At 47.1% G+C, this 27,148-nt stretch overlaps 1 protein-coding gene across 1 annotated transcript; it reads left to right on the top strand.

The window, feature by feature from the left end:
* The first annotated feature begins 2,088 nt into the window (after positions 1 to 2,088).
* LOC122920377 (natural cytotoxicity triggering receptor 3 ligand 1-like) lies at positions 2,089 to 25,418 on the top strand. Its single transcript, XM_044269825.1, has 7 exons — positions 2,089 to 2,182; positions 6,071 to 6,406; positions 10,796 to 11,134; positions 15,211 to 15,312; positions 19,307 to 19,684; positions 21,891 to 22,189; positions 24,189 to 25,418. The coding sequence occupies exons 1-7, from the start codon at positions 2,098 to 2,100 to the stop codon at positions 24,201 to 24,203; spliced, it is 1,554 nt and encodes a 517-aa protein (XP_044125760.1). The 5' UTR covers positions 2,089 to 2,097; the 3' UTR covers positions 24,204 to 25,418.
* Positions 25,419 to 27,148: the final 1,730 nt, after the last annotated feature.

Raw genomic sequence — 27,148 nt, 5'->3', positions numbered from 1 at the left:
CAAGGGTTAACTTTAAGTGTGTATGTAATTATTAGATAGAAGGTATATAGTAGTCAACCATTGGCCCCATTATGTAATTCTCATACAAAGGTGCATTTTCAGGAGATAATTTGCGTATTGTGCCACGCACCTAACCAGCAGCAGCCCCTGTTTGGACACCATATTATATGGCAGCTACTCGTTTTCAGGCTCCTGACCCTTATGGCAATAATCCTGCGGCCGTGTTTGATCCGTCCACCATGCGGCCCATCATAGTATATATTTGTATAGTTTTCGGTCTGCAAAAAGAACAGAAGTTACTCCGTGTGCATTCCGTTTCCGTATGTCCGTATTTTCGTTCTGCAAAAAAATAGAACATGTTCTATTATTGTCCGCATTGCGGACAAGGATAGTACTGTTTTATTAGGGGCCAGCAAAATACGGAATGCACACGGACGTCATCCGTATTTTTTGCGGACCGCAAAATAAATACGGTTGTTTGCATGAGGCCTTAAAAGAAAAAAATTCTGTTCTTTCAGTAATTTTCCTTTTGACAGAACAGAAACATTTACAATGTGGACATTTTTATATTCTCAGGTCCAAGTTGTTTTCAGAGCATTGGTTTTGCATTTTATTTTATTTTTTCCTCCAAATGTTCCAATAGCCACAACTTTTTTTTTTTCCCCCCATTCATATAACTATACCAGGGCTATTTTATCAGGGCTATTTTGTGGGGAAAGCTTGTACAATTTAAGGGCGCCATTTAATTTACCCCTTTAAGTGAATACAGCTTAGCTGCAATACCGGATACAACCAATTTACAAGAGTGGCACTGTTTCTGGAAGAAATAATCAATGCTTCTTTTTTTCCTGATCTGAGATATTTGCGGGAATGTATTAACTTCGTGTGACAAAAGTTGAATTTTTTCGGACAAGTTCCACTGCCATGTTAAGTGGGAGGAGCACTGATGGGAGGAGGAGCAAAATGGGCGGGGCTTCCACAACTGGTGCACATTTACCAAAAATCTGCGCCAGCTCCCTTGCTGGTATAGATTTATTTTGCTGGACAACCCCTTTAAGTGAATATATATGATGTGGGTAGAGGGGTGCTGGCAGAAGTGTCTCCCTTGTGCTGGAGAGAAAACGCAAATGTTCTGACGCTGGGTTCAGACCTGAGCGTTCTGAAAGGAGCGCTCTGTATGCGATATTATACCGGCGTTTGCAATCGCGCATACAGAGACAAGCGAACGCCCATTGTCGCGCGTTCCCGAAAGTCTATATACGGGAACGCGCGACAAGATGCCCCAAAGAAGCTCATGTACTTCTTGGGGCGTCGGGCGTTTTACAGCGCGATCGTACGCGCTGTAAAACGTCCAGGTGAGAACCATGCCGATAGGGAAGCATTGGTTTCCCCTTGTTGAGCGTTTTACAGCGCGTAGGAACGCGCTGTAAAACGCTCAGGTGTGAACCCAGCCTGAGACTTCTAACTTTTTTACACCAAAATACTGGCAATGCCTTGATAGATTCCGCAGTGAGTCAAAAATGAGAAATCGTCCCCTATTATAGCATGCGCCAAATTTGTAATTAGAGAGATTAATGCCCACCTCAATGGTTTTGAAAAATGGGTGGAGCCACTTCATTGCCAACCGTATGCATTTTGGGGTACGCAAAACACGGATCTGCAAAAAACTCGGATGACGTCTGTGTGCATTCCGTATTTTGCGGAACAGAACAGCTGGCCCTTCATAGTACAGTACTATCCTGCGGACAATAATAGGACATGTCGGAACGGACATACGGAAACTGAATGCACATTAAGTAACTTTTTTTTTTTTAATTATATTTATTTATCATTTTCTTCTTCTCATTAAAACAAGACAAAGATAGGGGATAGACATTACAATTACATTAAGTAACTTTCATTTTTTTTTTTGCGGACCCGTTGAAATGAATGGTTCCGCATACGGTCTGCAAAAAAGAACGGAACAGACACGGAAAGAAAATACGTTCATGTGCTTGAGCCCTTATTATGGTGTTTAGGCCAGACCACAGGAATTTTAAATCTCTCTGTGATAAAGGAAAGTGAAAGTAAATAAGAGCAAACACAGGAGATGAGAACATGGAGCACGTACAGCCCGGCAGGGCCTGGGACCGCACGGTGACGATTGTGATTGTGATCTTCAGCGTCGTCCACGCAGGAGCTGGTACGTCTTGTCGCTATTCGTCCGTAGGCGGCAATGATATTGAACGTAGTGTGTGGCTCTCTGGGTTCAGCTCGTGTGCAGCCCGATGGCAGGGTGGGCGGTGGTCCTCTGTGTCTCCATGTAGAGGGGCTTTTGTCTACTTAACCCTTTACGTGCAGATATGCAGAGCTAGGACCCATACAACTTGTCCCTTGTATTTGTGCATGTATTAGATGCAAATGCTGCGGACTTCTCCACTGACAGTACAAGAAAAGTGGATGTGATCTTAGAAATGTCATCCGAATGCTGCCGAGGACTCCAGCAGCGTACGCTGAGTTACTGTGCTGGCTCTCAATCCGTTTCTGTGGTTTTATCTGCGTCGTAAAACGCCATTACAGCGCAAGGTTGAAAGCACAATCCCAAGGAGCAATGGCGCTGTAAAACTAGCCTGTTTCAGCAAGTGTTAGACCAGCACGCTACAAACTGCAGCAAAATCACTACCTACGAATGAATAAAGGTCCTTCTACACAAGCTGATGTTTCAGGCAAATATTGGGAATGAACCAAACGTTCCCAATAATTGCCTGATTGAGGGCTGCATTTACATTCAGCAATCATCTCCTCTGTATCGGGACAAGTGATCACTTGTCCCCATAGAAAATAACTGGGGCACATTTACTAAAGTGTCTCCGCCTGTCATGACTAAAGCCCGTTTATGACTGTCTTATCTTGTAAGTCTCACTTACCAACTGTTTTGGAGGCATTTTCGTCAATTGTGCCTATTTTATATTTTAAGACAAATTCTGATTTCCGTGCCACCCCCGGGCTTGGCTACTTTTCTGTCTTTGTTTTGAGTAGTGAGTTGCGCCACAATTTGGCTACTTCCATGGAGACGTGCTACACACTTTCATGCGCATACTATTTAGGCCAGTTTCACGCTGGCGGTAAGATTTTTCGGCAGGGATCCGTACTGCCGTTTGCACACGTGTGCTGCTGGAAGTCCGCCCGGCCCCATTCACTATAATGGGGAGTGGCAGAGATCTGGCCGCAGCACGGGAAATAAGCCGAGCTGCGGGAATTGGTTTTTGTCCGGCCGCCTCTCAGCATACTTGCCGTGCTCCAACCATTCAAAAGTTATTACCACATAAAGTGACGCATGTCAGATTTAGCAAAAATAGGCTCTGTCAGGAAGGGGTTAAAGTAATGCAGAGCTCACCGTTCGGTTGGTCTGTTTTGTCAATGGTTGCTGGATGTTGGAGGCGCAGTACAGACCCACTGAGCGGTCACGATTAGTGTAATCAGAGTCCACAACGGTCCTTTCAAACATGCGATACAACCATGACTTAACCAGCGCCGTGTGGATGTACCTTTAGGCGCTGTGTAACAGAGGGGGTCTTCTATTAACTTATATACGCCACTTTTGTGGCGTAAATCAGATGCAGATCCTTGTGGCACGACCATTTTGCGTCAAAATCTGCGACTTTTCCCCGTCCATGCCAATTTTCTGAAGTGGTGAGAAAAAGGGGCATGGCGAGGAGGGGGGGGGGGGGCGGTAGGCCCTTCTCATTTATACATTTTCCACAACAGTTTTTACCATGGAAAATGGCTTAAATGTACACCAGGGGCGTTGCTAGGGTCTGAAAACATCCAGGGGCACAAGCTCACTGTGTTGAAATTGGGGTTAGGCCCTTTAATATTGATGGGAGTGGACCCGGGGCAACCCCACAGATCATCTCCCCATCCCCTTTGTACTTGTTCCGCTGATCCGCTACATGAGTTCAGTCACTTCACTGCTCAATCCTGTCCTGCGGCACGTGATCCCGTGACCTCCCGTGGCGGGTCACGCACCGCAGGACGGGATTGCGCACTGAAGTGACTGAACTCATGTAGCGGATCAGCGGAACAAGTACAAGGGGGGTGGGGGGGATGATCTGGGGGGTTGCCCAGGTCCAATCAATATTAAAGGGCCCTGGAATAGCCAAATAAATAAAAATAATGCTACCAGGCAGCATAACATTCGGGGCACTGGACGAAACATCCGGGGCTAAAGCCCCGAATGTTTTGACGTAACGACGCCCCTGATGTACGCCAGCAAGGGAGCCGGTGCTGCACGGCCTGCTGAAGAAAGCACCATGTCGAGGCCTGCATCGCAACACAAACATAAGACGTGGAAAACCCTGACCTTCATAATTGACCCCCAGAGTTTCTCAGCTGTGAGCGGTGGGATTTGTAACTTGTTTTCTGGGGGTTTCCAGGTTTCCTGGCGGCAATGTTCAGAGGTTACTGCTACAGCTCACGGCAGATGAGAGGCATCTACTAAACAGAAAGTACTTGCTTTAACCCTGTTCTAACCGATTCCTGTGCGTTTGTAACACCGTAAAGGGTTTTCCCGTTTTTTTTTAATAGTTTTTTTACTAATGGTCTGTCCTCTGGAAAGCTTATCGGTATCCGATCGGTGGGGGTCCGACACCTGGGACCCCCACCATTCAGCTGTTTTGAGAACGCCTTGACACTACTGGGGGCTGAGATGATCCTAGGCCACATGGACGTGTCATCACTGGCCTAGGGAAAGCAGAGAGAAGGCCGCGGCACTTGCAGGAGAGCCACTGCCTGCCCAAACAGCTGATCGGCTGGGATTCCGGGCGTCGGACCCCCCACCGATCAGATACTGATGACCTGTCGTGAGGATAGGTCACGAGTAAGAAAACCCCTTTACCTACTTTGATATTAGGCTTAGGGCTCTTTCACACCTGCGTTCTTTTCTTCCAGCATAGAGTTCCGTCGTCGGGGCTCTATGCCGGAAGAATCCTGATCAGGATTATCCTAATGCATTCTGAATGGAGTGAAATCCATTCAGGATGCATCAGGATGTCTTCAGTTCCGGAACGGAACGTTTTTTGGCCGGAGAAAATACTGCAGCATGCTGCGCTTTTTGCTCCGGCCAAAAATCCTGAAGACTTGCCGCAAGGCCGGATCCGGAATTAATGCCCATTGAAAGGCATTGATCCGGATCCGGCCTTAAGCATACTTACCGTCCGTGCGGCTCCCGGGGGGCTCCAGAGTGACGTCAGGGCGCCCCACACACATGGATGACGTGCTCGCATGGCACGTCATCCATGCGCATGGGGCGCTCTGACGTCACTCTGGAGTGTCCCGGGAGCCGCACGGACGGTAAGTATACCGCTCCCCGCTCCTACTATGGCAACCAGGACTTTAATAGCGTCCTGGCTGCCATAGTAACACTGAAAGCATTTTGAAGACGGATCAGTCTTCAAATGCTTTCAGTACACTTGTGTTTTTCCGGATCCGGCGTGTAATTCCGGCAAATGGAGTACACGCCGGATCCGGACAACGCAAGTGTGAAAGAGGCCTTAAAGGGGCTATCCAGTTTCAGGAAGAAAAGTGAACACAAGGGATCCGCCTGCTGTAAAGTGGGGATCATTACTTACCCGGAGTATCCCATGCTGACACTCTGGTTTCAGGGATCGGTTTACCCAGGTGCAGCAGTGACATCGCTGCTGCAGCCAGTCACTGGCCTCTTCCTTACTAAAGTTAGTGATTACCTAGAGGAGTCGTGTGTTGCCGTCGTGACCTCACGGCAGGAGAAACAGGTACCAGCCAGGAGAATTTTTTGTCTTCATGATCCCATGGGCACTGTCAGGAGGAGCTGTGCTATCTATGTGTGCTGATCAGCCATGGTCGCCGCACTGTACAAGGGAGACCGTCCAGAGCCCGACAAGGGGAAAATACATCCTATATAGGGGATACTTATTTTATTGCATCCTCTTACTTCTGAGACAACCCCTCAAAATGTAACCTATGAAATATTCTGATGGCGCTTATAACCCAAATCTGAAGAAGATTCGGACAGGTTTAGGATGTCACTAAATGACCATTTTCTACCTTCCAGGTAAATTGGAAATCCGCAGGACTGATTCCCCTATAGAGGCACTGCTGGGGCATAACACAACCATCCCCTGCCACATCTCCGGCTATAAGGCTTCATCTTTGGATACTTCCATGGTTTATGTGCGCTGGACCAGAGCGGACGAGCTCGTCTATTTATTTATTGGTGGACGTCATACTCAATATAGATCTGGGTCATATATATCAGAACATGGAATTGCGGGAGGGGATGCCAGTCTGTATATGCCGGACATTCGGTTCAGTGATGAAGGAGAATACACCTGTTTTGTCACCGTCACTCCCGATGACGCGATTAGTACAGTCACTGTACGGCTGTCAGGTGAGTGCTGCGGTCAGAGACGGTCACAGAGTATATCTACCACAATATAATACATCCATATATGTATGGCGTGCCCCCTACGAGTAGGCCTTTCCCATACGGGCAGCTATGCTTAGTGGGGCCTCAACAGAGGAAAGAATGATCGCAGTAAAAAAGGAACAGGACGCCAGTTTATCAAGACTCCAGTCTTAATCTCCTGTGCGATGGCGTGGTCCATGCATCAGGATCTGAACGCTATGCCAGCTGGGGGCTGGAGTAGGCGTCAGGCCTTAATTTCTTAGGCCCCGATCACTTTTAGCAAAAAGTCACATATTTTTGCACAAACAGAGCTTGAGCAAAATCGGTGATTTTCCAATGCCACAATTCAGGCACAGGGGGTATGATAAATCTCCCCCGCCCTCCCCCCATGTTTTTACCATCATTTTCAGTCGCCATGTAGCCCTAGACATTATGAAGCAGATATACAAAGAGTGGTTCAGAGAGTTATTCTGATTGGGTGTCGTAGTACTGTCAGTGTCGGGAAAGCATTTTTTCATCTTACTATGTTATACATTAAAGGGGTTAGGGTGGGTTCACATCGCGTTTTATGCGTCCGTTTGACATTTACGTTAGGGAAAAAAAAAAAAAGATATGAAAAACGCAGCACACCACGTTTTCGTATCCTGCAGTGTCTGGTAAAAAAAAGTATTCTTTTTTTGCATTGGAAAACGGATGACTAGGATATGCCATCAATGTCAGGTGTGGGTCCCACCTCTGAGACCAGAACGGGACCCCCGAGGTGAGCAAGGAGCAGCCGTACATGCGCAGCAACCATCTATTCTCTGCTATGGCAGTTCCAAAAATAGCTGATCACTTGCTTAACGCATAAAGGTAAATGGATAGGTGGCTACGCAGTGCACTGTTTACGGACCGCTATGGGACTTCCAATGCTTGTCTATTTTTGGAACGCCCATAGCAATGAATGGAGAGCAGTGGCGACTCTAGGAACAATATATGGGGGGGGGGGGGGCACATAAGATACCAAAAATGGGGGGGCACTAATAATTTTCACCACTTAATCATATTACTGAAAAAAATAAAAAATAAAATAAGTATATATAAATAAGATTACAAAATATGAGAGTATTGCGGTCTGCAGGGATACCTTTTTATTGTGCTAACCTAAAACTTAAAAGACAAGCTTTCAAGAGTTTTCCTTTCTTCCTTGGTTTTGCTTCAGACCTGAGAAAGAGAGAAACACTCTAGAACACTTTTCTTTATAGTTTAAAGCAGTTTCAGCAAACACCAGGGCGGTGTAAATAATCCCATATGTTAAACATGTCACTAAAGACGACCAATGAGCAGACGCACACAGGCTTATTCACAGAAGGGGGAAGAGTTTGGAGAAGGGAACAATCTAGGACAACATAACTGATTAGGAAAGTGAGCTGAATTGGAGAATTTTTTTCAAATCAGCCATGTTGTCCTATATTGTTCACTTCTCCAAACTCTTCACCCTTTTGTAAAATATCCCTGTGGGTGTTGTTGGTGTGTGCAACTTAGGCTACTTTCACACTTGCGTTCAGAACAGATCCGTCTGCATTATATTGTTAAAAAAAATTCTAAGTGTGAAAGTAGCCGCAGACGGATCCGTCCAGACGTTACATTGAAAGTCAATGGGGGACGGATCCGTTTGAAGATTGAGCCATAGTGTGTCATCTTCAAACGGATCCGTCCCCATTGACTTACATTGTAAGTCTGGACGGATCCGCACGGCCAGGCGGACACCCGAACGCTGCAAGCAGCGTTCAGGTGTCCGCCTGCTGAGCGGAGCGGAGGCTGAACGCTGCCAGACTGATGCATTCTGAGCGGATCCGCGTCCACTCAGAATGCATTAGGGCTGGACGGATGCGTTCGGGGCCGCCTGTGAGAGCCTTCAAACGGAGCTCACAAGCGGACACCCGAACTCTAGTGTGAAAGTAGCCTAATACTACTTATTGTGTATGTAACGCAGGGGGGCGCTGGTCAGGGGTGGTTGTAACGCAGGGGGCGCTGGTCAGGGGTGGTTGTAACGCAGGGGGCGCTGGTCAGGGGTGGTTGTAACGCAGGGGGCGCTGGTCAGGGGTGTATCGCAGATAGAAACGGTTCTTACAGTTCTGATGTGCTCTGTCCTCGTGCTTTCTTCCTCTAGGCGTAGTGACAGGTAAAGGGGCACGCAACAATGTTTCCTGATGTTAAATCCCCAAGCCACATTCTTTTCTGCCTCTGCAGGCCCTGCTAGGCTGAAATGCACATGTAACACCCCAGAGTTGTGTTACGAAACTCTTTTACCCCTCTACAACCTATTAAGTGTATTTACCTGGTCATCTAATGTAATTTCATATAATGTTCTCACAAATGTGCATTCAAATCCTTGTTACATATATATATTGCTGTCATTCTTCATGTTCACCAGCAGGTGGCAGCAATGTGTTAGCAGGGACTTAAAGGGAACCTGTCAGCGGGATTTTGTGTATAGAGCTGAGGACATGGGTTGCTAGATCGTCGCTAGCACATCCGCAATACCCAGTCCCCATAGCTCTGTGTGCTTTTATTGTGTAAAAAAAACACGATTTGATACATATGCAAATTAACCTGAGATGAGTCCTGTATGTGAGATGAGTCAGGGACAGGACTCATCTCGGGGTAATTTGTATATGTATCAAATCAGTTTTTTTTTTTACACAATAAAAGCACACAGAGCTATGGGGACTGGGTACTGCGGATGTGCTAGTGGCCATCTAGCAACCCATGTCCTCATCTCTATACCCAAAATCCTGGTGACAGGTTCCCTTTAAGTTAGTTTAGTGTTGCTAGACTGGAATAGTACATTGCAGTTTAGCTCCCCCCTCTGTGAGGAGGTGTGGAATGTTCCTACATCCTGCCTCATGGGGAGAGAAGGAAGTTGAGTTAGTGTGCCAGCCACCCCAGCTAGGGGAAGACTGTGCGTGTAGGAGCTCCCAGCTATAGGGATCCAAAGCCAGGATCTTGTCTCGGCTGAGACAATTGATCATCATCCCCAGCCTGAGCCTTGCAGCCTCAGCTGGAAGAAGCAAGCAGACAAACTCCAGAACTCCAGGAAGAAGCATACCCTGTGAAGATTACTGTGAATACCGTCCAGAGACCCCAGGAGAAGCCATATTCCTCCTCAGCTAGTCAGTCCCCAAGACAGCAGAAGCCAAATTCCTGCCACATTACAGAGCTACAAAAGCTCCAGGCACATGATAGAGCAGAAGATAGATTCCTGCCACACATTGCCAATACCTGCTGGGACTTCAGACTAAGGCCGAATGCCCACGGCCGTGAGCGGACCATGGAACCGCGGCCTGGATTCCTGCTGAGAGCAGGAGCGCACGGCGGCATTGGTTGCTATGACGCCGTGCGCTCCCTGCTGCCGCCGCAATACAGTAATACACTGGTATAGGTCATACCAGTGTATTACTGTATTGCGGCGGCAGCAGGGAGCGCACGGCGTCATAGCAACCAATGACACAGTGCGCTCCTGCTCTCAGCAGGAATCCAGGCCGCGGTTCCACGGTCCGCTCACGGCCGTGGGCATTCGGCCTAATGCTGTATCTCGCTTGGATGAAAGCTGCAACTAGTAAAGACAAGTTTGAACTTTACTCAAAGTCTGGATCTCAATTACTGCTGCAAATTCCTCTATTACTCCTACTAGCACCACACTCATTTTATTGCAAGTGAGCCAGGATCCAGGAGTCTAGCTGTACCCAGGTAGGAGACACCGTTGACACTATGCCCACTACCACACAGACATTACACCACTCTGGCATTCCTAACCTGGTATGTGAGTTACAACATCCTTAAAAGGCCCTGCGACAGTACCCTGCGCACGCTGCAATTGGCGTCACGAACAAAACTATAGACTATTAAACCCATATCCTGACCCACTGCATAATTTGGTGTCCGTGCAACTGTACCACGGTCCTGCTCGTTGCACACAGACAGCCAACGGCAGTGCTGCCTTCTCCCTCGCAGCCAATAGCAGCTGAGGTGGGCGGGGGAAGATTCACTTGGCTGCTGACTGCAGAGGAGCCCGTAGTGAAGCGGGTGGGCAGCATGGGCAGTACTTTCAGTTTGGCAAAACTGACAGATCGCCGCTGTGCTAGCGGTGGCGGCGGCCAGCGTTTTAAAGGGGAATCAGGGGGGGGGGGGGGTCACGGAATAACCTAGGGGGGGGGGGGGCAAGGAGCATGCTGCACATGCGCTGTATGCTTTCATTTCACTCACTTTTCTTTTCCACCTCTGGGGCCCGCCGCTATCAATGTCCTGGATGGGCCAACCCCTTTAAGAAAAATGATATTTTTGCTCCTATTATGACTTCTGCTAATATTTTCACCCTTTTCTCTTCAGCTATGCCATCTTGTAGGCTGAGTGACTCCACACTAGTAATGAATCCTGACACGGAGAGATCTGTCACATGTTATGTGAGCGGCTTCTATCCGGAAAGTGTGAAAATACAATGGCTGAAGTACAGTAAAGCTTCCTCCAACCAATCTGAACTGAATAGCCAGACCTGCACCAGTGTGCCCGTCCAGAACCACGATGGGACCCACAATGTGACCAGTGTCCTGTCTACGAGGCCTGTGAGCACAGATATGGACGGAGACGTGTATTCCTGTGTAGTCTCCCACAGGTCGCTGACAGATGGTCTTAATTGTAATGTATCCTTATCAGTGCATCCTGTACCAGGTACAGTATATACGTTCTGTCCAATCGTCCATATTATAGATGAATGGTACATACTGCCGCTCAGCCTGTAAATTAGTATTAGTCTGGTCATGAGACTGGGGCATAATAGGCAACCAGGAGGTCCCACTCCAACATGACCACCATCGGGAGCAATTCAGATCAGTACAGAGATACACGCAGCGATGCCACAGTGCGGGGAGAATACACGCGGCGATGCCACAGTGCGGGGAGAATACACGCGGCGATGCCACAGTGCGGGGAGAATACACGCGGCGATGCCACAGTGCGGGGAGAATACACGCGGCGATGCCACAGTGCGGGGAGAATACACGCGGCGATGCCACAGTGCGGGGAGAATACACGCGGCGATGCCACAGTGCGGGGAGAATACACGCGGCGATGCCACAGTGCGGGGAGAATACACGCGGCGATGCCACAGTGCGGGGAGAATACACGCGGCGATGCCACAGTGCGGGGAGAATACACGCGGCGATGCCACAGTGCGGGGAGAATACACGCGGCGATGCCACAGTGCGGGGAGAATACACGCGGCGATGCCACAGTGCGGGGAGAATACACGCGGCGATGCCACAGTGCGGGGAGAATACACGCGGCGATGCCACAGTGCGGGGAGAATACACGCGGCGATGCCACAGTGCGGGGAGAATACACGCGGCGATGCCACAGTGCGGGGAGAATACACGCGGCGATGCCACAGTGCGGGGAGAATACACGCGGCGATGCCACAGTGCGGGGAGAATACACGCGGCGATGCCACAGTGCGGGGAGAATACACGCGGCGATGCCACAGTGCGGGGAGAATACACGCTGATATCAGTGATAAATGCAGTGATGTCACAGTACAGGGTGTAAGGGGTTACACTCTCAGGCAGGGCGGCGGTGATTTTCTTGCAGACCACAGGGTTAAAGTCCAAACATTGCTTTATTCTTTTATAACACTCCGGCAATACAGGCAAACCCAGTTATGACTCACTGGGTAAGGTGAAGGTCCAGCACCACAAAATAAACCCCTGTCTGTCTGGGCTCTGGCTAATACAGTGAAGTTCCTAGCTCACCTATTGCACACAGGTCACACAGAGAATTTGGTTTCTCTAGCCAGCAGGGCAGCCATCTTCCCAGACTTTCTCCAGGCCTCACTCTCCCCAGACTGCCAGCCTGGACTATGCTTTATTTCCCCTTGACGATCCCAGCTGCCTTCAGCTGGGGATCCCTCAGGCTAGGGGAAAACCTGCACTGGAATGGGGTGGACTGGGGAGGTCCCTCTACCAAGCCTACCTTCTCTCCAGTCCATAAACTTAACAAAACTGTCTCAGCAACCTACACATTGCTGAGAACATTTTAACCTTCTGGATTTTATTTAGCTCACCCAGTTGAGGAAGCTGGGTGGGATACACACCCCTTCCAGGACTTTACCATACACTTTTCTGTTCACCTTACCACAAGGGATAATACACACAGTGATGTCACAGTACAGGGATAATAAACACAGTGATGTCACAGTACAGGGATAATAAACACAGTGATGTCACAGTACAGGCAGGGCCGTCTTTACCAAGGGGCAAAAGGGGCAGCTGCCCCGGGCCCAGTTGCTCCTGGGGGGCCCAGGGCAGCTGCCTCTTGAGCCCTGCTAGCCACTGCCCCGGGTGTCAGGCTGTCAGCTACACAGGGGGTGCTGCCATGCCATGCCTGCCGGCACTGAGTCCAGGCATCGTAGTACTGTGTTAGAGCTGTGAATGTGATCTAGGACCTTAGATGACATCATCACCATGTGACCAGTAACCTAGCAATATTACTGGTCACATGGCTATGAGGTCATCACAGGTCCTACCAGGAGTGTTGCAGAAGTTAACTGTGGAGCTTTTTTGTGTGAAGATTACATCAGAAAAAGGTGACAGGGGCTGTTATGTTAATATACTGTAAACTACTGTATAGTGGGGGGGCTGTATACTGTGGGGGCCGTATACTGTGTGGTGGGCCTGTATACTGTGTGGGGGGGGGCCTGTATACTGTGGGGGGGGGCTGTATACTGTGGGGGGGCCTGTATAGTGTGGGGGGCTGTATATTGTGGAGTGCTATACTGCTGTACTGTATACTGTGGGGGTCTGTATACTGTATACTGTGGGTGCTATATAGTGTGAGGTGCTATACTGCTGTACTGTATAGTGTGGGGGGCTGTATCGTGTATAGTTTGGGGTGCTGTATACGGTGAGGTGCTATACTGTGGGGTGCTGTATACTGTGGGCTGCTATACTGCTCTACAATATACTGTGGGGTACTGTATAGTGTGGAGTGCTATACTGCATACTGTGTGGTGCTGTATACTATAGGGTGCTATACTGCATACTGTGGTGTGCTGGGGTGCACTGTAACACTAGGGTGAGCCGAGCCCTGGTCTCCTTCCTGCAGAGCGGTGCCCACTTCCAGCCTGAGCCCAGCTGCCCAGAACACTGATCCTGAGCCGCTGGAGTCTTCAGAACTGGAAGTATTTACAGTCATTCACTGGACTCTACCAGATGTGTGGATTTTTTGTGTGTGTGTTGTGGTGGAGGCCGTGATTGCCTGCTAAGGTGTGGGAAGGCGGGATCCAGGGGGCCCATGTAAATTTTTGCCCAGGGTCCAATCAATATTAAAGACGGCCCTGAGTACAGGGATAATACACACAGTGATGTCACAGTACAGGGATAATACACACAGTGATGTCACAGTACAGGGATAATACACACAGTGATGTCACAGTACAGGGAAAATACACACAGTGATGTCACAGTACAGAGATAATACACACAGTGATGTCACAGTACAGGGATAATACACACAGTGATGTCACAGTACAGGGATAATACACACAGTGATGTCACAGTACAGGGATAATACACACAGTGATGTCACAGTACAGGGATAATAGACACAGTGATGTCACAGTACAGGGATAATAGACACAGTGATGTCACAGTACAGGGATAATAGACACAGTGATGTCACAGTACAGGGATAATACACACAGAGTGATGTCACAGTACAGGGATAATACACACAGTGATGTCACAGTACAGGGATAATAGACACAGTGATGTCACAGTACAGGGATAATAGACACAGTGATGTCACAGTACAGGGATAATAGACACAGTGATGTCACAGTACAGGGATAATACACACAGTGATGTCACAGTACAGAGATAATACACACAGTGATGTCACAGTACAGAGATAATACACACAGTGATGTCACAGTACAGGATAATACACACAGTGATGTCACAGTACAGGGATAATACACACAGTGATGTCACAGTACAGAGATAACAAACATAGTGATGTCACAGTACAGGGATAATACACATAGTGATGTCACAGTACAGGGATAATAAACACAAGATGGGTCCCCACGTACAGTGGGAAATCACTGTAGAGGAAAAACCAACCTATAATGATGTCACATCACAAGAGTAATGCAGAGAGGGGACGCCACGATGAGTGGATAACGTAAGAATAACAAGGGGCTGTGCAGTATAACTTATAATGGGGCTGCATTGAATTTTCTCCACCGTCTGCATCATCCACAGCCGTCACTAACTACCTCTTATATGTGAGTGGAGGTGGCCCCTCTTATTTGTTAAGCCCAATATCACTTGCTGTGCCTGATTTCAGCATGCCCAATCATTTTCTTCTCATACAGGCTCAGACGAGCGGCACGTGCACATATATGTTGTGTGTGGGAAGGAGAGGGGTCATGTGAATAGCTGTGAGACTAAGGAGTGTTTGACTGACAGCTATCTACAGTGCATTGCCGGCTGTACTTTGGCCACCAGCAGCGAGTATTAGCTGTAATACAAAACTGACAACCTGCTGCAGCTGGTGACAATTCCCGGCCATTTAACCCCTTAGATGCTTTACCAATAACATCCATGGCATCCTTGGCTCGCAATGGCAGCCTGGGGCCTATATGTGTGCAATCACTGGGGGACTGGGGGGGGGGGGGGGGCAGATGAATGAGGAGCTATCCTGCCATCTATCGGTGTAATGCGCTGATTTATTTTCTTGTATTCTTCTAGAGAACAACACGGCTGTGATATGGTTGGTCGTGTTAGCGATAGTCGCTCTGCTGTCAATGCTTCTGACCCTGGGCCTAATTTACAGATATCGTTTTAAGAAAGGTAAGCACAGTAAGTGAAAGCTATATCCTAGGTAGAGGAACGCAGAGAGGTTTTTCTGGGTTTATCTGCAGAACCACACGTCCGTTAACAGTCAGTGTGAATACTGCGGTAGTATGTGGTAAAGCTGCATGTCGGTGTGATTTACATCCGCATTGCAGCCACACTCTGGCCAGTGTCATGGCCTCACTGTGTATCTCTACTATCCTTATACCCCATTTCTGCCTACTTGTTCTAAGGGTCCATTCAGACGTCCACACAAATGGGTCCACATCTGTTCCGCAGTTTAGCAGAACGGGTGCGGACCCATTAGTTTCAACCGTGTGCTGTCTCCATCCGCACTTCTGTTTCACAGCCCCGCAAAAAAATAGAGCATGTCCTATTCTTGTCTGCAGCCACCAACATGGTTGCTGTCCAAAACAATCTGCAAAACAGTTGCGGACGTGTGAATGGACCCTAAGGCCTCTTGCACAGGAACTTGCCGTGTTTTGCGGTCCACAAATTGCGGATCTGTAAAACACGGATGCCACCCGTGTGCCTTTCGCAATTTGCATTATAGAAATGCCTATTCTTGTCTGCAAAACGGATAAGAATAGGACATGATCTAAATTTTTTGCGGGGCCATGGAACGTAGCACTCCGTGTGCTGTCTGCATCTTTTGCGGCCCCATTGAAGTGAATTGGTCCACACCAGAGCCACAAAAAATCCGGCTCCGATGCGGAGCCAAACCACGTTCTTGTTCAAGAGGCCTAACGCTGGGTTCACACCTGAGCGTTTTAAGGCGCGTTCAAACGCGCTGTAAAACGCTCAACACATGAAAACCAATGCTTCCCTATGGCCGTGGTTCACACTTGAGCGTTTTACAGCGCGTTTGAACGCGCTGAAAAACGCCCTACGCTCAAAAAAGTTCTTGAGCTTCTTTGGGGCGTTTTGTCGCGCGTTCCCGTACATAGACTTTCGGGAACGCGCGACAATGGGCGTTCGCTTGTCTCTGTATGCGCGATTGTAAACGCCAGTACAATCGCGCATACAGAGCGCTCCATCGCGAACGCTCAGGTGTGAACCCAGGGTTAGGCCCCTTGCAGATGAGCATGTCCGGATTAGGTCCAGATGCATTGCGAATGTGTTCAGTGAAAAATGCGTGATTTTGAAAGCAAAGTCATTCAGTTTTGCCTGCGATCGCGTTCAGTTGTTCAGTTTTTATTGCGTGGGTGCAATGCGCATTGATGCGTTTTTCACGCCTTTGATAAAAAACTGAAGGTTTACAAACAATATCTCTTAGCAACTATCTGTGAAAAATACATCACATCCGCACTTGCTTGCGGATGCGATGCGATTTTCACGCAGCTCCATTCTCTTCTATGGGGCCAGAATATAGAACATGCTGCGATTTTCACGCAACGCACAAGTGATGCGTGAAAACCAACGCTCATGTGCACAGCCCCATTGAAATGAATGGGTCCGGATTCCGTGCGGGCGCAATGGGTTCACATCATGCATTGCACCCGCGCGGAAAACTTGCTCGTGTGAAAGGGGCTTAAGTCTGTTAGCTGAGAACACATGGAGAGGGGAGCTTTTTTTTCCTGTGGGGCCAAGTTACCCAGAGCAAAAGGTGCATAACTTGGCAGCAGGGGGCTGTCGATCCCGCTCCCCCTTCTGGTGCTGTGCTGCAGTTGCATTTATTATCCTGCAGTACTGCACCAATCATTAGAGTAGGGACCCACTTAAAGGGGTTGGCCACTTTTTATATGAAAAATTCCTAAAAGCCCATAAACTGTAATGTTTGCCACATACACCTACGACTGGGTCAGTTTTTTACCACAGCACTGTTCTCCACATGCGATATTGTACTTGTCGGAGGTGTTAGGCTAGTTTCACACTAGCGGCATGGACCTACGGCAGGCTGTTCCGTCGGGTGAACAGCCTGTCGGATCCGTCCTGCCGCTAGTGAACGTGTGCCCTCGCTAGTGAACGTGTGCCCCTGGACTGCCGCTCCGTTCCCATTGACTATAATGGGGGCAGGGCGGAGGCACGGCAGCGCACGGCGCGAGAGGCTGCCGGAATTAATGTCAGACATGTTGTAGTTTTATTCCGGCAGCCTCTTGCCGTTCGCTGCCGTGCCTCCGCCGGACTTCCGCCCCCAATATAGTCAATGGGAACAGAGAGGCAGTCCAGGGGCACACGTTCACTAGCGGCAGGACGGATCCGACAGGCTGTTCACCCGACGTAACAGCCTCCCGGAGGTCCGTGCCGCTAGTGTGAAAGTAGCCTTATATTCCCTTTAATGATCAGGCGCACTCTGTGTATGAGTTAGCACACATGGTGGCTGAACAGTCCTAATTTTTTTGTTTGTTGGACTTCCAAAGTAATTTTTGTGATGTTTTTTACTTGATACCTAGGGCTTTTTATTAACATTTTTTAAAGATTTTATTTAGTTTTATTTGGGGAAAACTGCAGACATGTCATTTTTCTCAAACCATAGCTCCTTATTTTTTAAATATGCAAAGTGACACCAAAATAAATGCTTTAGATACCGTAGGTTACCTATGTTGTGTGTGTAATTTTGATTAATGATATGTATAGTTTCTGTTGGCATAGGCATTTTTGCCTTTTTGTATTTTTATTTGTATTTTACTTATTTTTTAAATATATTTTTGCCACCTAATATTTAATAATATCCAGAGGAGCCCCAGATACAGGGTAAAACAGCACCTCTTGTGGGGGCATCTTATACAGGTCCTCTCTGCCAAAGACATCCAGCGATTACGTGATCGCCATTCTCAACAGAGGAAGTGGCTTATACTCACTGCATAGTCTCATTCAGCGCTATGCTCTGAGCACAGAAGAAGACAGAAGCGGGGGACCCGACCTGATCCTGCTGGACTGCACCGTACATGTACTGCTCTCCCAGCACCAGGTCACAATCCATTTCAGAGTTTTCGTTTTTTTACTGCCTGTCTTCCCAGAGCCATATATGTTTTTTGTTTTTTCCGTTCACATAGCTGTATGAGAGCTTTTTTTTTTTTTTTTGTGGGGCAAGCTCTACTTTGTAATGGCATCATTTAATTTTGCATATGATATAGAGGGAAGCTGGAAAAAAAATTCCAAATGGAGTGGAATTCCAGAAAAAAATGCAATTCCACCACAGTTTTATGGGTTTTGTTTATACAGCGTTCCCTATGTGGTAAAACGGATCTGTTCCCTTCATTCTTCAGCGCAGTACAACTACATCGCTTCTGCCATAGACTACAATGATTTACCATTGCCTGTAACAGGCAGAGCTCCATAGGAGCATTCAGAAGGCCTGTGACTTGTATGCCCTATTTTTTAGGGGGTTACCCTATAATATGTCATGCTAAATGCCTAAACAACCCATAGGCTGTTAAGGCTACTTTCACACTAGCGTTTTTCTTTTCCGGTGCTGAGTTCCGTCCTAGGGGCTCAAATCCGGAAAAGAACTGATCAGTTTTATCCTAATGCATTCTGAATGGAGAGTCCGTCCCTCAGGATGCATCAGGATGTCTTCAGTTCAGTCTTTTTGACTGATCAGGCTTTTCAGAAAAACGTAGCATGCTGTATTTTTACCTCCGGCCAAAAATCCTGAACACTTTGACTGAACGCCTGATCAGGCTTTTTTCCCATTGACTTGCATTAACGCCGGATCCGGCGCCGTGAGTGCAGTCAAAACGGATCCGGCTTTTGCATGTTAAACCCGAAAAATAGGAAAAAAAAGTTAAAGTCCATAAATGGCGGATCCATTTTTTCCAATGCATTTTTCCATTGTGATCGAAAGCCTGATCAGGATTCAAATGTAATCAGTTTTCACACATTTTTCCGGATCCGGCGGGCAGTTCCGGTGTCAGAATTGAACGCCGGATTCAAACAACGCTAGTGTGAAAGTAGCCTTATGGGATAAAAATTGAAGTGTCTTTAATATTTATAAGCGTCTGTTTATCTACCATGTGGTAATAGATTGCATATCTTCTGAATTCGGCAGCACCAATTGAGGTTATGGACATCATTGGACCTGAACTGATCCATATGCAGAAGGCAAACCTGGCATGTCCCATAGTAAATTTCAGACCCAAAGGAATTGATCTCTCATTATATATCATTAAAGACAACGAGAAGAGTCTAGTCTCCGAATGGAGTTCCAAAAAGACAAAGAACGAACAAGATGTTCCATTATTAAATCCTTCTCTCCTGACGCTGATGCCTTCCATAATACAGGCTGGCAATGGCTTTTTCAGCTGTATCTGCTCTATAGCTATAACACCTCAGTTTCATGAACATGACGGAGCCACAATTATTTTGCAAGTTGAACATGAAGCTGTGAAAGATCCCATCTGTAAAGAGCTGACGCTGAGGGTGAAAGGTAGGAACGGGTTGTCTTACTGCTGAGCGCTGTCCATATTGGTTTCCTTCTTCTCTTGCGTTTCTTACATGAGTTTGCTTTAAAGCCGATCTCTAAATGCTGTTAACAGCGGCTGATGAAAAATGACTGACCCACATAATCGTGTACAGAAAATAAAATAAAAAAATGTAGGAAAAAAAAATTAAGACCGGTAATCCAATCTACATAACTTCGGCCTATCCAGCGCCAGTCTAAATATAAGCCAGCTTCCTTGCTGTCCTACATTTAGGCCATTTTCTACTCCTAAACTAGGCATAGAATAGGATGAATAAGTCGGGGCCACTGGCCTGTCCCCTTCTTCGCCCCCTTTTTAGACCTGGCGCCAGCGGAGAAGAAGTAGCAGATTCTGCCGCAACATGGTGTGCAACAGAATCTGCGCCAGATATATGCCACAAAAGTGGCATATATATGTTTGTAAATGACCCCCAATATGTAAAAAATAATAATAATCATTTCCTTTAACTAGGGCTGTAATGATCGTAGTCGCAGGGAGTGTGAGAGACCTGGAGGGGTAGGGGGCCCAGGCTGTCGCTATTACGGATGAAGCGCTCCCGCTTGCTGCCCTGGACAGGCCTATTTCTTTCACAGGTTGGGCAGTGTGCCATTGGAAGGGGATTGGCGCAGCAGACTGTGCTTCATATACTGAGCCTCTGCTCTGAGGATGCCACGCTCCTGATACATAAAACCAAATAAACAGAAAAAGGCGCAACATAGGGTGAATAAGTATGAAATAAATAACTAACAAGCTCCCCTTAGAGGGTTGCGCTGGATATGGGCACAACTGTATCGTAGACTTGTCAGCAAGAATCCAATTTCCCAAATGATTGGTATGCAGCCACGGATGTGAATCTTCTCACCGGGGATGATGCCTGGACTCCCAAAGAAGGTTAAATATGACCTGGTAAAATCAGCCTTCGTCGCGAAGAAGCAAACGTAATTTGTACTCCATCGATAAATTGCGTGGGTCTTATTTTGAAGTACTCTTCTGGATTTATTGGCAAGAAAACGACGCGTTTTCAGGGATTTACTTCCCCGAAACGTGTCATTTTTTTGCCAATAAATCCAGAAGAGTACTTCAAATTACGACCCACGCAATTTATTAATGGAATACGAATTACGTTTGGTTCTTTGCGCCAGGGGATGATTTTACCAGGTCACACTCCTAATACAGTTCAATCAAAATTAGATAGCTCACCACGGGAAAGGGTCGTTCCCAATTCCAAAATCAGATAAATCCCAGCAGGCGTGCTTGTTTCTATATTCAAAGTATGCTTTATTTCATCATATAATCCATGTAACAGGACGCGTTTCGGCCTGTCCAGTGCAGTTGAGGAAGGCTGGACGGGCCGAAACACGTCCTGTTATATGGATTATATGATTAAATAAAGCATACTTCGAATATAGAAAAAGCACTCCTGCTGGGATTTATCTGACACTCCTGATAAAGGAGGAGGGAAGCCATGGTGGTCACATACTGGGCATACAAGGACCAGTCCTACTCCTGCCACTGACCTTGCAGAAGATCTGACAGCACCCATGTGATCATCGTGACACTTTTCATGTGGGAACTGATAGCCGCCCATGACGTACATTTTCATCATGGGTCAGTAAGGTGTTAAGTAGACAGTGTTGGGATCACTAGGAATGTGGACAGAAGCCCTTCAAATCTGCTTATTTGGGGTTTCTTGTCTCTCGGTCCTAGCGCCCTCCAGTTGTTGTGTTGTGATATTTATGGCCATTAAGGGCCAGTGTTGAGGGAAAGATTTAGAGAAAGTTAGATAGTGTGAGCTGCGATCTGCTCGTTCTTCTTCGTTTATCTTCATCCATCTGCTTCATTACCTGACTGACATCTCCTTTATCCGTTTTTTGTATCATCATTTGGGTCCTGTCATCTATCGGTGAGTTCACTTCTGAATATTTGTTATCTGCTAGTGTTGATATGTGCTTTATATATTATTTTTGTGATGTATCGGCTGTTATACAATAAGTCCTTGAACTGGGAGACATCGTTAAAACCGGGGAAGGTGACTGCTGTAGGTGACGTCCATTCTTGTTTACAACCGCCATTATTACCTTGGCATTTGTCGCTAACTTTATCATGCATGCCCTTTCACACTGGTTGGCCCACGGTCCCCCAGTCTGACAAGGTTGTTCTCCATATCTGTAGCTCCACCTGTTTTGGATCCAATAAAGACAAACCAAGAATCCTACAACATCGGGGACCATTTGGAGCTAACGTGCAAAATCCACTCCTTTCATCCACAAAAAATAAATGTCACCTGGTGCAAAGGCAAAGAAACTTTACTATCAGAAAATAATGAAGCTGAAAGAGATAGAATCGGGTTATTCTACGTTACCAGCTGTGTACAGGCTACTGTCCAAGAGGAAGACTTCGGGAAAGTATTCAGGTGTAAGGTTGAGCACCAGGGAGTGAGAAATGAAGTCACATGGAAATTACAGAAGCAAGTAAGTAAAGCTGGCTATGTACATGAAAATTGTTCCAAGGGTGCCTAGGAGGCCAATCCATGCCCTTTTTTATGGAGGAAATCACTAGTAGCCCTATGTACCCCGGCAGTTACACACTGTTTACTTATACTCTTAACTATGACCTCCACAGCGCCCTGCCCCCTTAACTGTGACCTTCACAGCGCCCTGCCCCCTTAACTATGACCTCCACAGCGCCCTGCCCCCTTAACTGTGACCTCCACAGCGCCCTGCCCCCTTAACTATGACCTCCACAGCGCCCTGCCCCCTTAACTGTGACCTCCACAGCGCCCTGCCCCCTTAACTGTGACCTCCACAGCGCCCTGCCCCCTTAACTGTGAACTCCACAGCGCCCTGCCCCCTTAACTGTGACCTCCACAGCGCCCTGCCCCCTTAACTGTGACCTCCACAGCGCCCTGCCCCCTTAACTGTGACCTCCACAGCGCCCTGCCCCCTTAACTGTGACCTCCACAGCGCCCTGCCCCCTTAACTGTGACCTTCACAGCGCCCTGCCCCCTTAACTGTGACCTCCACAGCGCCCTGCCCCCTTAACTGTGACCTTCACAGCGCCCTGCCCCTACTGACCTCCACAGCGCCCTGCCCCCTTAACTGTGACCTCCACAGCGCCCTGCCCCCTTAACTGTGACCTCCACAGCGCCCTGCCCCCTTAACTGTGACCTCCACAGCGCCCTGCCCCCTTAACTGTGACCTCCACAGCGCCCTGCCCCCTTAACTGTGACCTCCACAGCGCCCTGCCCCCTTAACTGTGACCTTCACAGCGCCCTACCCCCTTAACTATGACCTCCACAGCGCCCTGCCCCCTTAACTGTGAACTCCACAGCGCCCTGCCCCCTTAACTGTGAACTCCACAGCGCCCTGCCCCCTTAACTGTGAACTCCACAGCGCCCTGCCCCCTTAACTGTGAACTCCACAGCGCCCTGCCCCCTTAACTGTGAACTCCACAGCGCCCTGCCCCCTTAACTGTGATCTCCACAGCGCCCTGCCCCCTTAACTGTGACCTCCACAGCGCCCTGCCCCCTTAACTGTGACCTTCACAGCGCCCTGCCCCCTTAACTGTGACCTTCACAGCGCCCTGCCCCCTTAACTGTGACCTCCACAGCGCCCTGCCCCCTTAACTGTGACCTCCACAGCGCCCTGCCCCAGCGCTATTGGCTAATGTGACCGTGTGTATGTGGGTTAGGATATGAGTGAAGGACCTGTGAGCTTCTATGGTGCCATAGTTTTTGGGGAATATCTCAAGAATGGTACAGCCTTGAGAGTTGAGACCTTTATGGAAACTTCCCAGACACCTGATGTAGCTATGTGCCAATATCTGTCCTCTATAGAGGACAGACAGGCATACATTGATTTTTATAATATACATTAGGACCTTTTACTTAGCACTTTGCTCAGGCAGCGTTTGCAGCTATTACAATCAAAAAGTTGTCTTGGGTATGTTGCCACAATCTTGACATATATGTGTTTGGAGAATTTCTCCCATTCTTTTCTGCAGATCCTCTCAAGCTAAATCAGGTTAGATGGGATGGCATCAACACCCAGCTATTTTCAAGTCTCTCTAAACATATTTGGATTTGTTCCCAGAGGTCTCCTCACACCGCTTTTGCTTTGCTGGGAGTCCTATCTTAGAGCGGTGAGGGATGGTCTAATCTGATAGTTCACAGGAGGTCCTCCACGCAGGAGAGACTGACATCCTGTCTGCCCATGAGAGCAAGCTCTGGACTGGCGGTCAGATTGGTGATCACATGACCCAGCAGCCCACATTGAAAGGGCCCAAAATGAGACCTTTACCCTTGACCCTCTCCACTCAGTCGTATGCTTCCAGATTTGTATAACTCCACATTACATTTCAGTCTGGGTTGGAAACAAGTTCAGATTAGCAGACGGTCTAGATGCCATATCAAAGGAAGTTTTGTTAGTGCCTTAGTTCCTGGTGTTCAAATGTTCATATTCCTTTTTCCAGGTACATGCATCATAATCAGAAGATGGGATTGACTCCTAGCAAGGAGAGCTATAAGATGACATCTTGCCTCCGATCAAATTATGAAAAGGAAAGGTCTTTGAATTTATAAAATGGCTTTGGTCACATCATGCAGCCTCCAAACCTAAACTTAATTTAATCTCTAGGTCCATAATGACGTTGCTGAATATGTTTATAATATGTATTTGTAGAGGCTGCTCCCCTTCATCTATCATATTGAATCAAATGATAACTGTCTCCCTGTCTGCTGTCACCACCAGGGGGAGCTCACAGCCTTATTGTTTTATACAGCTCCCATTGGAGTCAATAATAAATGTGTATGCAGTGTGCTCCCCTAGGTGTCACTGCAGACGGACAGAATCGCATCTCTGTGGCTCTATGAAATAAAACTCATCCCATGCTAATGTTGCACATCTCTTCCTAATTCTACACCCCTTTAATCCTCAATTTATTTTAAGTATTTGATTACCAAATTAATGGCTGTGTAGATATCACAGTGAATATTCTGAGGTGCTGTTCACATACTTATGTGATTGTAAGAGTATGAAATTCTGCGCCTGAATAATACTTACGGCTGCTGGGACAAGTCTGGAACTATTCCCTAAACTGGGAGAGGTGCCATGATGGGGGCCTGGGACTTATAGTCGCTCCTGTCCGCATCTTTACTTGGGGTTTATATAGAAGAAGACACAGATCTGCTGCGCATCCTCCAGGGCTCTTGGGGTATCCCCAGTTTACATCCAGATACATAATGTGAGTTTTATCCAACACTAACACTAAGTTCACTTTAAGGGATATTCCCATCTTGGACGTGTATGGAATATTCACAGGATATGCCATAATCCGATTGATGTGGGTCTCTAGAACGGGGCTCATGGCCGATGTGACTGGAGGGGGGGCTGTGCATGCGCAGCTCTATCTATTCACTTCTATGGAAGTTCTGAAAATAGGCAAGCAAGAGTCCCTGAGGTGGCACCCACATTTATTGGATGGTTATGGAAAACCCTGGGATACCCCTTTAATCTAAGATTTATATATGGTTGCATGCTTTGAATATAAGTAAATGTATGTAAATTAATGTGCATTAATTGTTTATAATGGTGGAATATGTAAAAAAAAATAAGCCATTTTAAATAGCATTGTTAAAGGGGTCTTTCCAGGTAAAAATGCTTTTTGTCGCTTTAAATAAAAACACTGCACTACTTGGTCAGATGTGCTGTTCTGCCATTTTCACATCCATGCAAAGTTCATTGGTAGTCAGTGGTAGTGACCATCTGTCCCCTGACCCAGTGTGCTAGAAAAGTCATTAGTGGTCAGAATGTGACCAAAATCCACCCCCGTCCTGATGTTCTCCTCTGTGCCATCTCCCTGTGTCAGGCGCTTGCGCTGTGCATTCGAGATGCATGAGGGATTCGGCCTGCATTGAGTTGGTGAACAGGAGGAGAAGAAGTTCGAACTGCATGGGCGAGGGGGGTTTAGGAGAAGGAAAAAGAAGCAGTGAAAATGCACCCATCTGTAAGTGCATAGTCCAGAGTTGCTATTTAAAGCCACAGAAACCAATTTGCCCGGAACCCCCCTTTAACGAATACAATTATCAGGACACCTTACTGCATTCTTTTTATGTTATTACAATTGCAGTTTTGCAATTCCCCCTTCTGTGACATCCATATACTGTACCTTATCCCCTTAAGGACCCATGACGTACATGTACGTCACATCTGGCCGTGACTTAAGGACCAGTGACCCCTTGCACCTGCCCGATCAGCGGCAGGGCTCCGGCAGTCACTGATAGCCAAACCCCTGTTGTATGCGCCGGCATCGGTGAAAACACTGATGCCGGCGCATTAACCCTCACACTGCCGCGGTCAGCACTGACCGCGGCACGTGAGGGATCCTGCCGGTTGCAGGGAGGGCCATTGGGCCTCCCCTGCTGTGATAGTGCCAATCAAACCGTCATCTCATCCCGCAAAAATGAGCTCCTACCTAAGACAATCGCCCCAAAAATTAAAAAACTATGGCTCTCAGACTATGGAGACACTAAAACATGTTTTTTTATTTCAAAAATGATATTATTGTGTAAAACTTATATTGCCACATCCGTAAGGACCTGCTCTATAAAAATATCACATTACCTTACCACTCTAAAAATAAAAACGGTGTAAAAAAAGCAATTTTTTGTCACCTTTATATCACATCAATTGTAATCGCAAACGATCAAAAAGTCATATGCACCCCAAAATAGTGCCAATCAAACCGTCATCTTATACCGCAAAAATTATACCCTACCTAAGACAATCACCCAAATAATAAAAAAAACTATGGCTCTCAGAATATGGAGACACTAAAACATGTTTTTTTTTGTTTCAAAAATGCAGTTATTGTGTAAAATGTAAATAAATAAAAAAAAGTACACATATTAGGTATCGCCGCATCCGTAAGAACCTGCTGTAAAAAAAATATCACATGACCTAACCCCTCAGGTGAACACCGTAAAAAAGTGTCTCAAAAAAGGCATTTTTTATCACCTTACATCACAAAAAGTGTATGCACCCTAAAATAGTACCAATCGTCATCTCATACCCCAAAAAATTAGCCCCTACATAAGACAATCGCCCAAAAAAAAAAATATGGCTTTCAGAATGTCACAAAAAAATCTTTTTGTTTCAAAAATGCTTTATTATGTAAAACTGAAACAAACAACAACAAAAATATTTGGTATTGTCGCGTCTGTAACAACCTGCTCTATAAAAATACCACATGATCTAACCTGTCAGATAAACATTGCAAATAACAAAAATTAAAACGGTTGCCAAAACAGCTATTTCTTGTTACCTTGCCTCACAAAAAGTGTAATATAGAGCAACCAAAAATCATATGTACCCTAAAATAGTACCACCAAAACTGCCACCTTATCTCGTAGTTTCCAAAATGGGGTCTTTTTT

This window comes from Bufo gargarizans, chromosome 10 (assembly GCF_014858855.1).
Source record: "Bufo gargarizans isolate SCDJY-AF-19 chromosome 10, ASM1485885v1, whole genome shotgun sequence".
NCBI classification, from domain to species: domain Eukaryota; kingdom Metazoa; phylum Chordata; class Amphibia; order Anura; family Bufonidae; genus Bufo; species Bufo gargarizans.
Note: the sequence above shows the minus strand (reverse complement) of the source record. Positions and strands in the feature narration are given on the sequence as shown.

What these genes read in the sequence shown, in the direction of transcription:
- LOC122920377 (XM_044269825.1), top strand. Translation starts at nt 2,098, where the DNA reads ATGGAGCACGTACAGCCCGGCAGGGCCTGGGACCGCACGGTGACGATT. An exon ending in CAGATATCGTTTTAAGAAAG is followed by an intron (nt 15,313 to 19,306) that starts GTAAGCACAGTA and finishes TGAATTCGGCAG; the next exon opens with CACCAATTGAGGTTATGGAC. An exon ending in GCTGACGCTGAGGGTGAAAG is followed by an intron (nt 19,685 to 21,890) that starts GTAGGAACGGGT and finishes CCATATCTGTAG; the next exon opens with CTCCACCTGTTTTGGATCCA.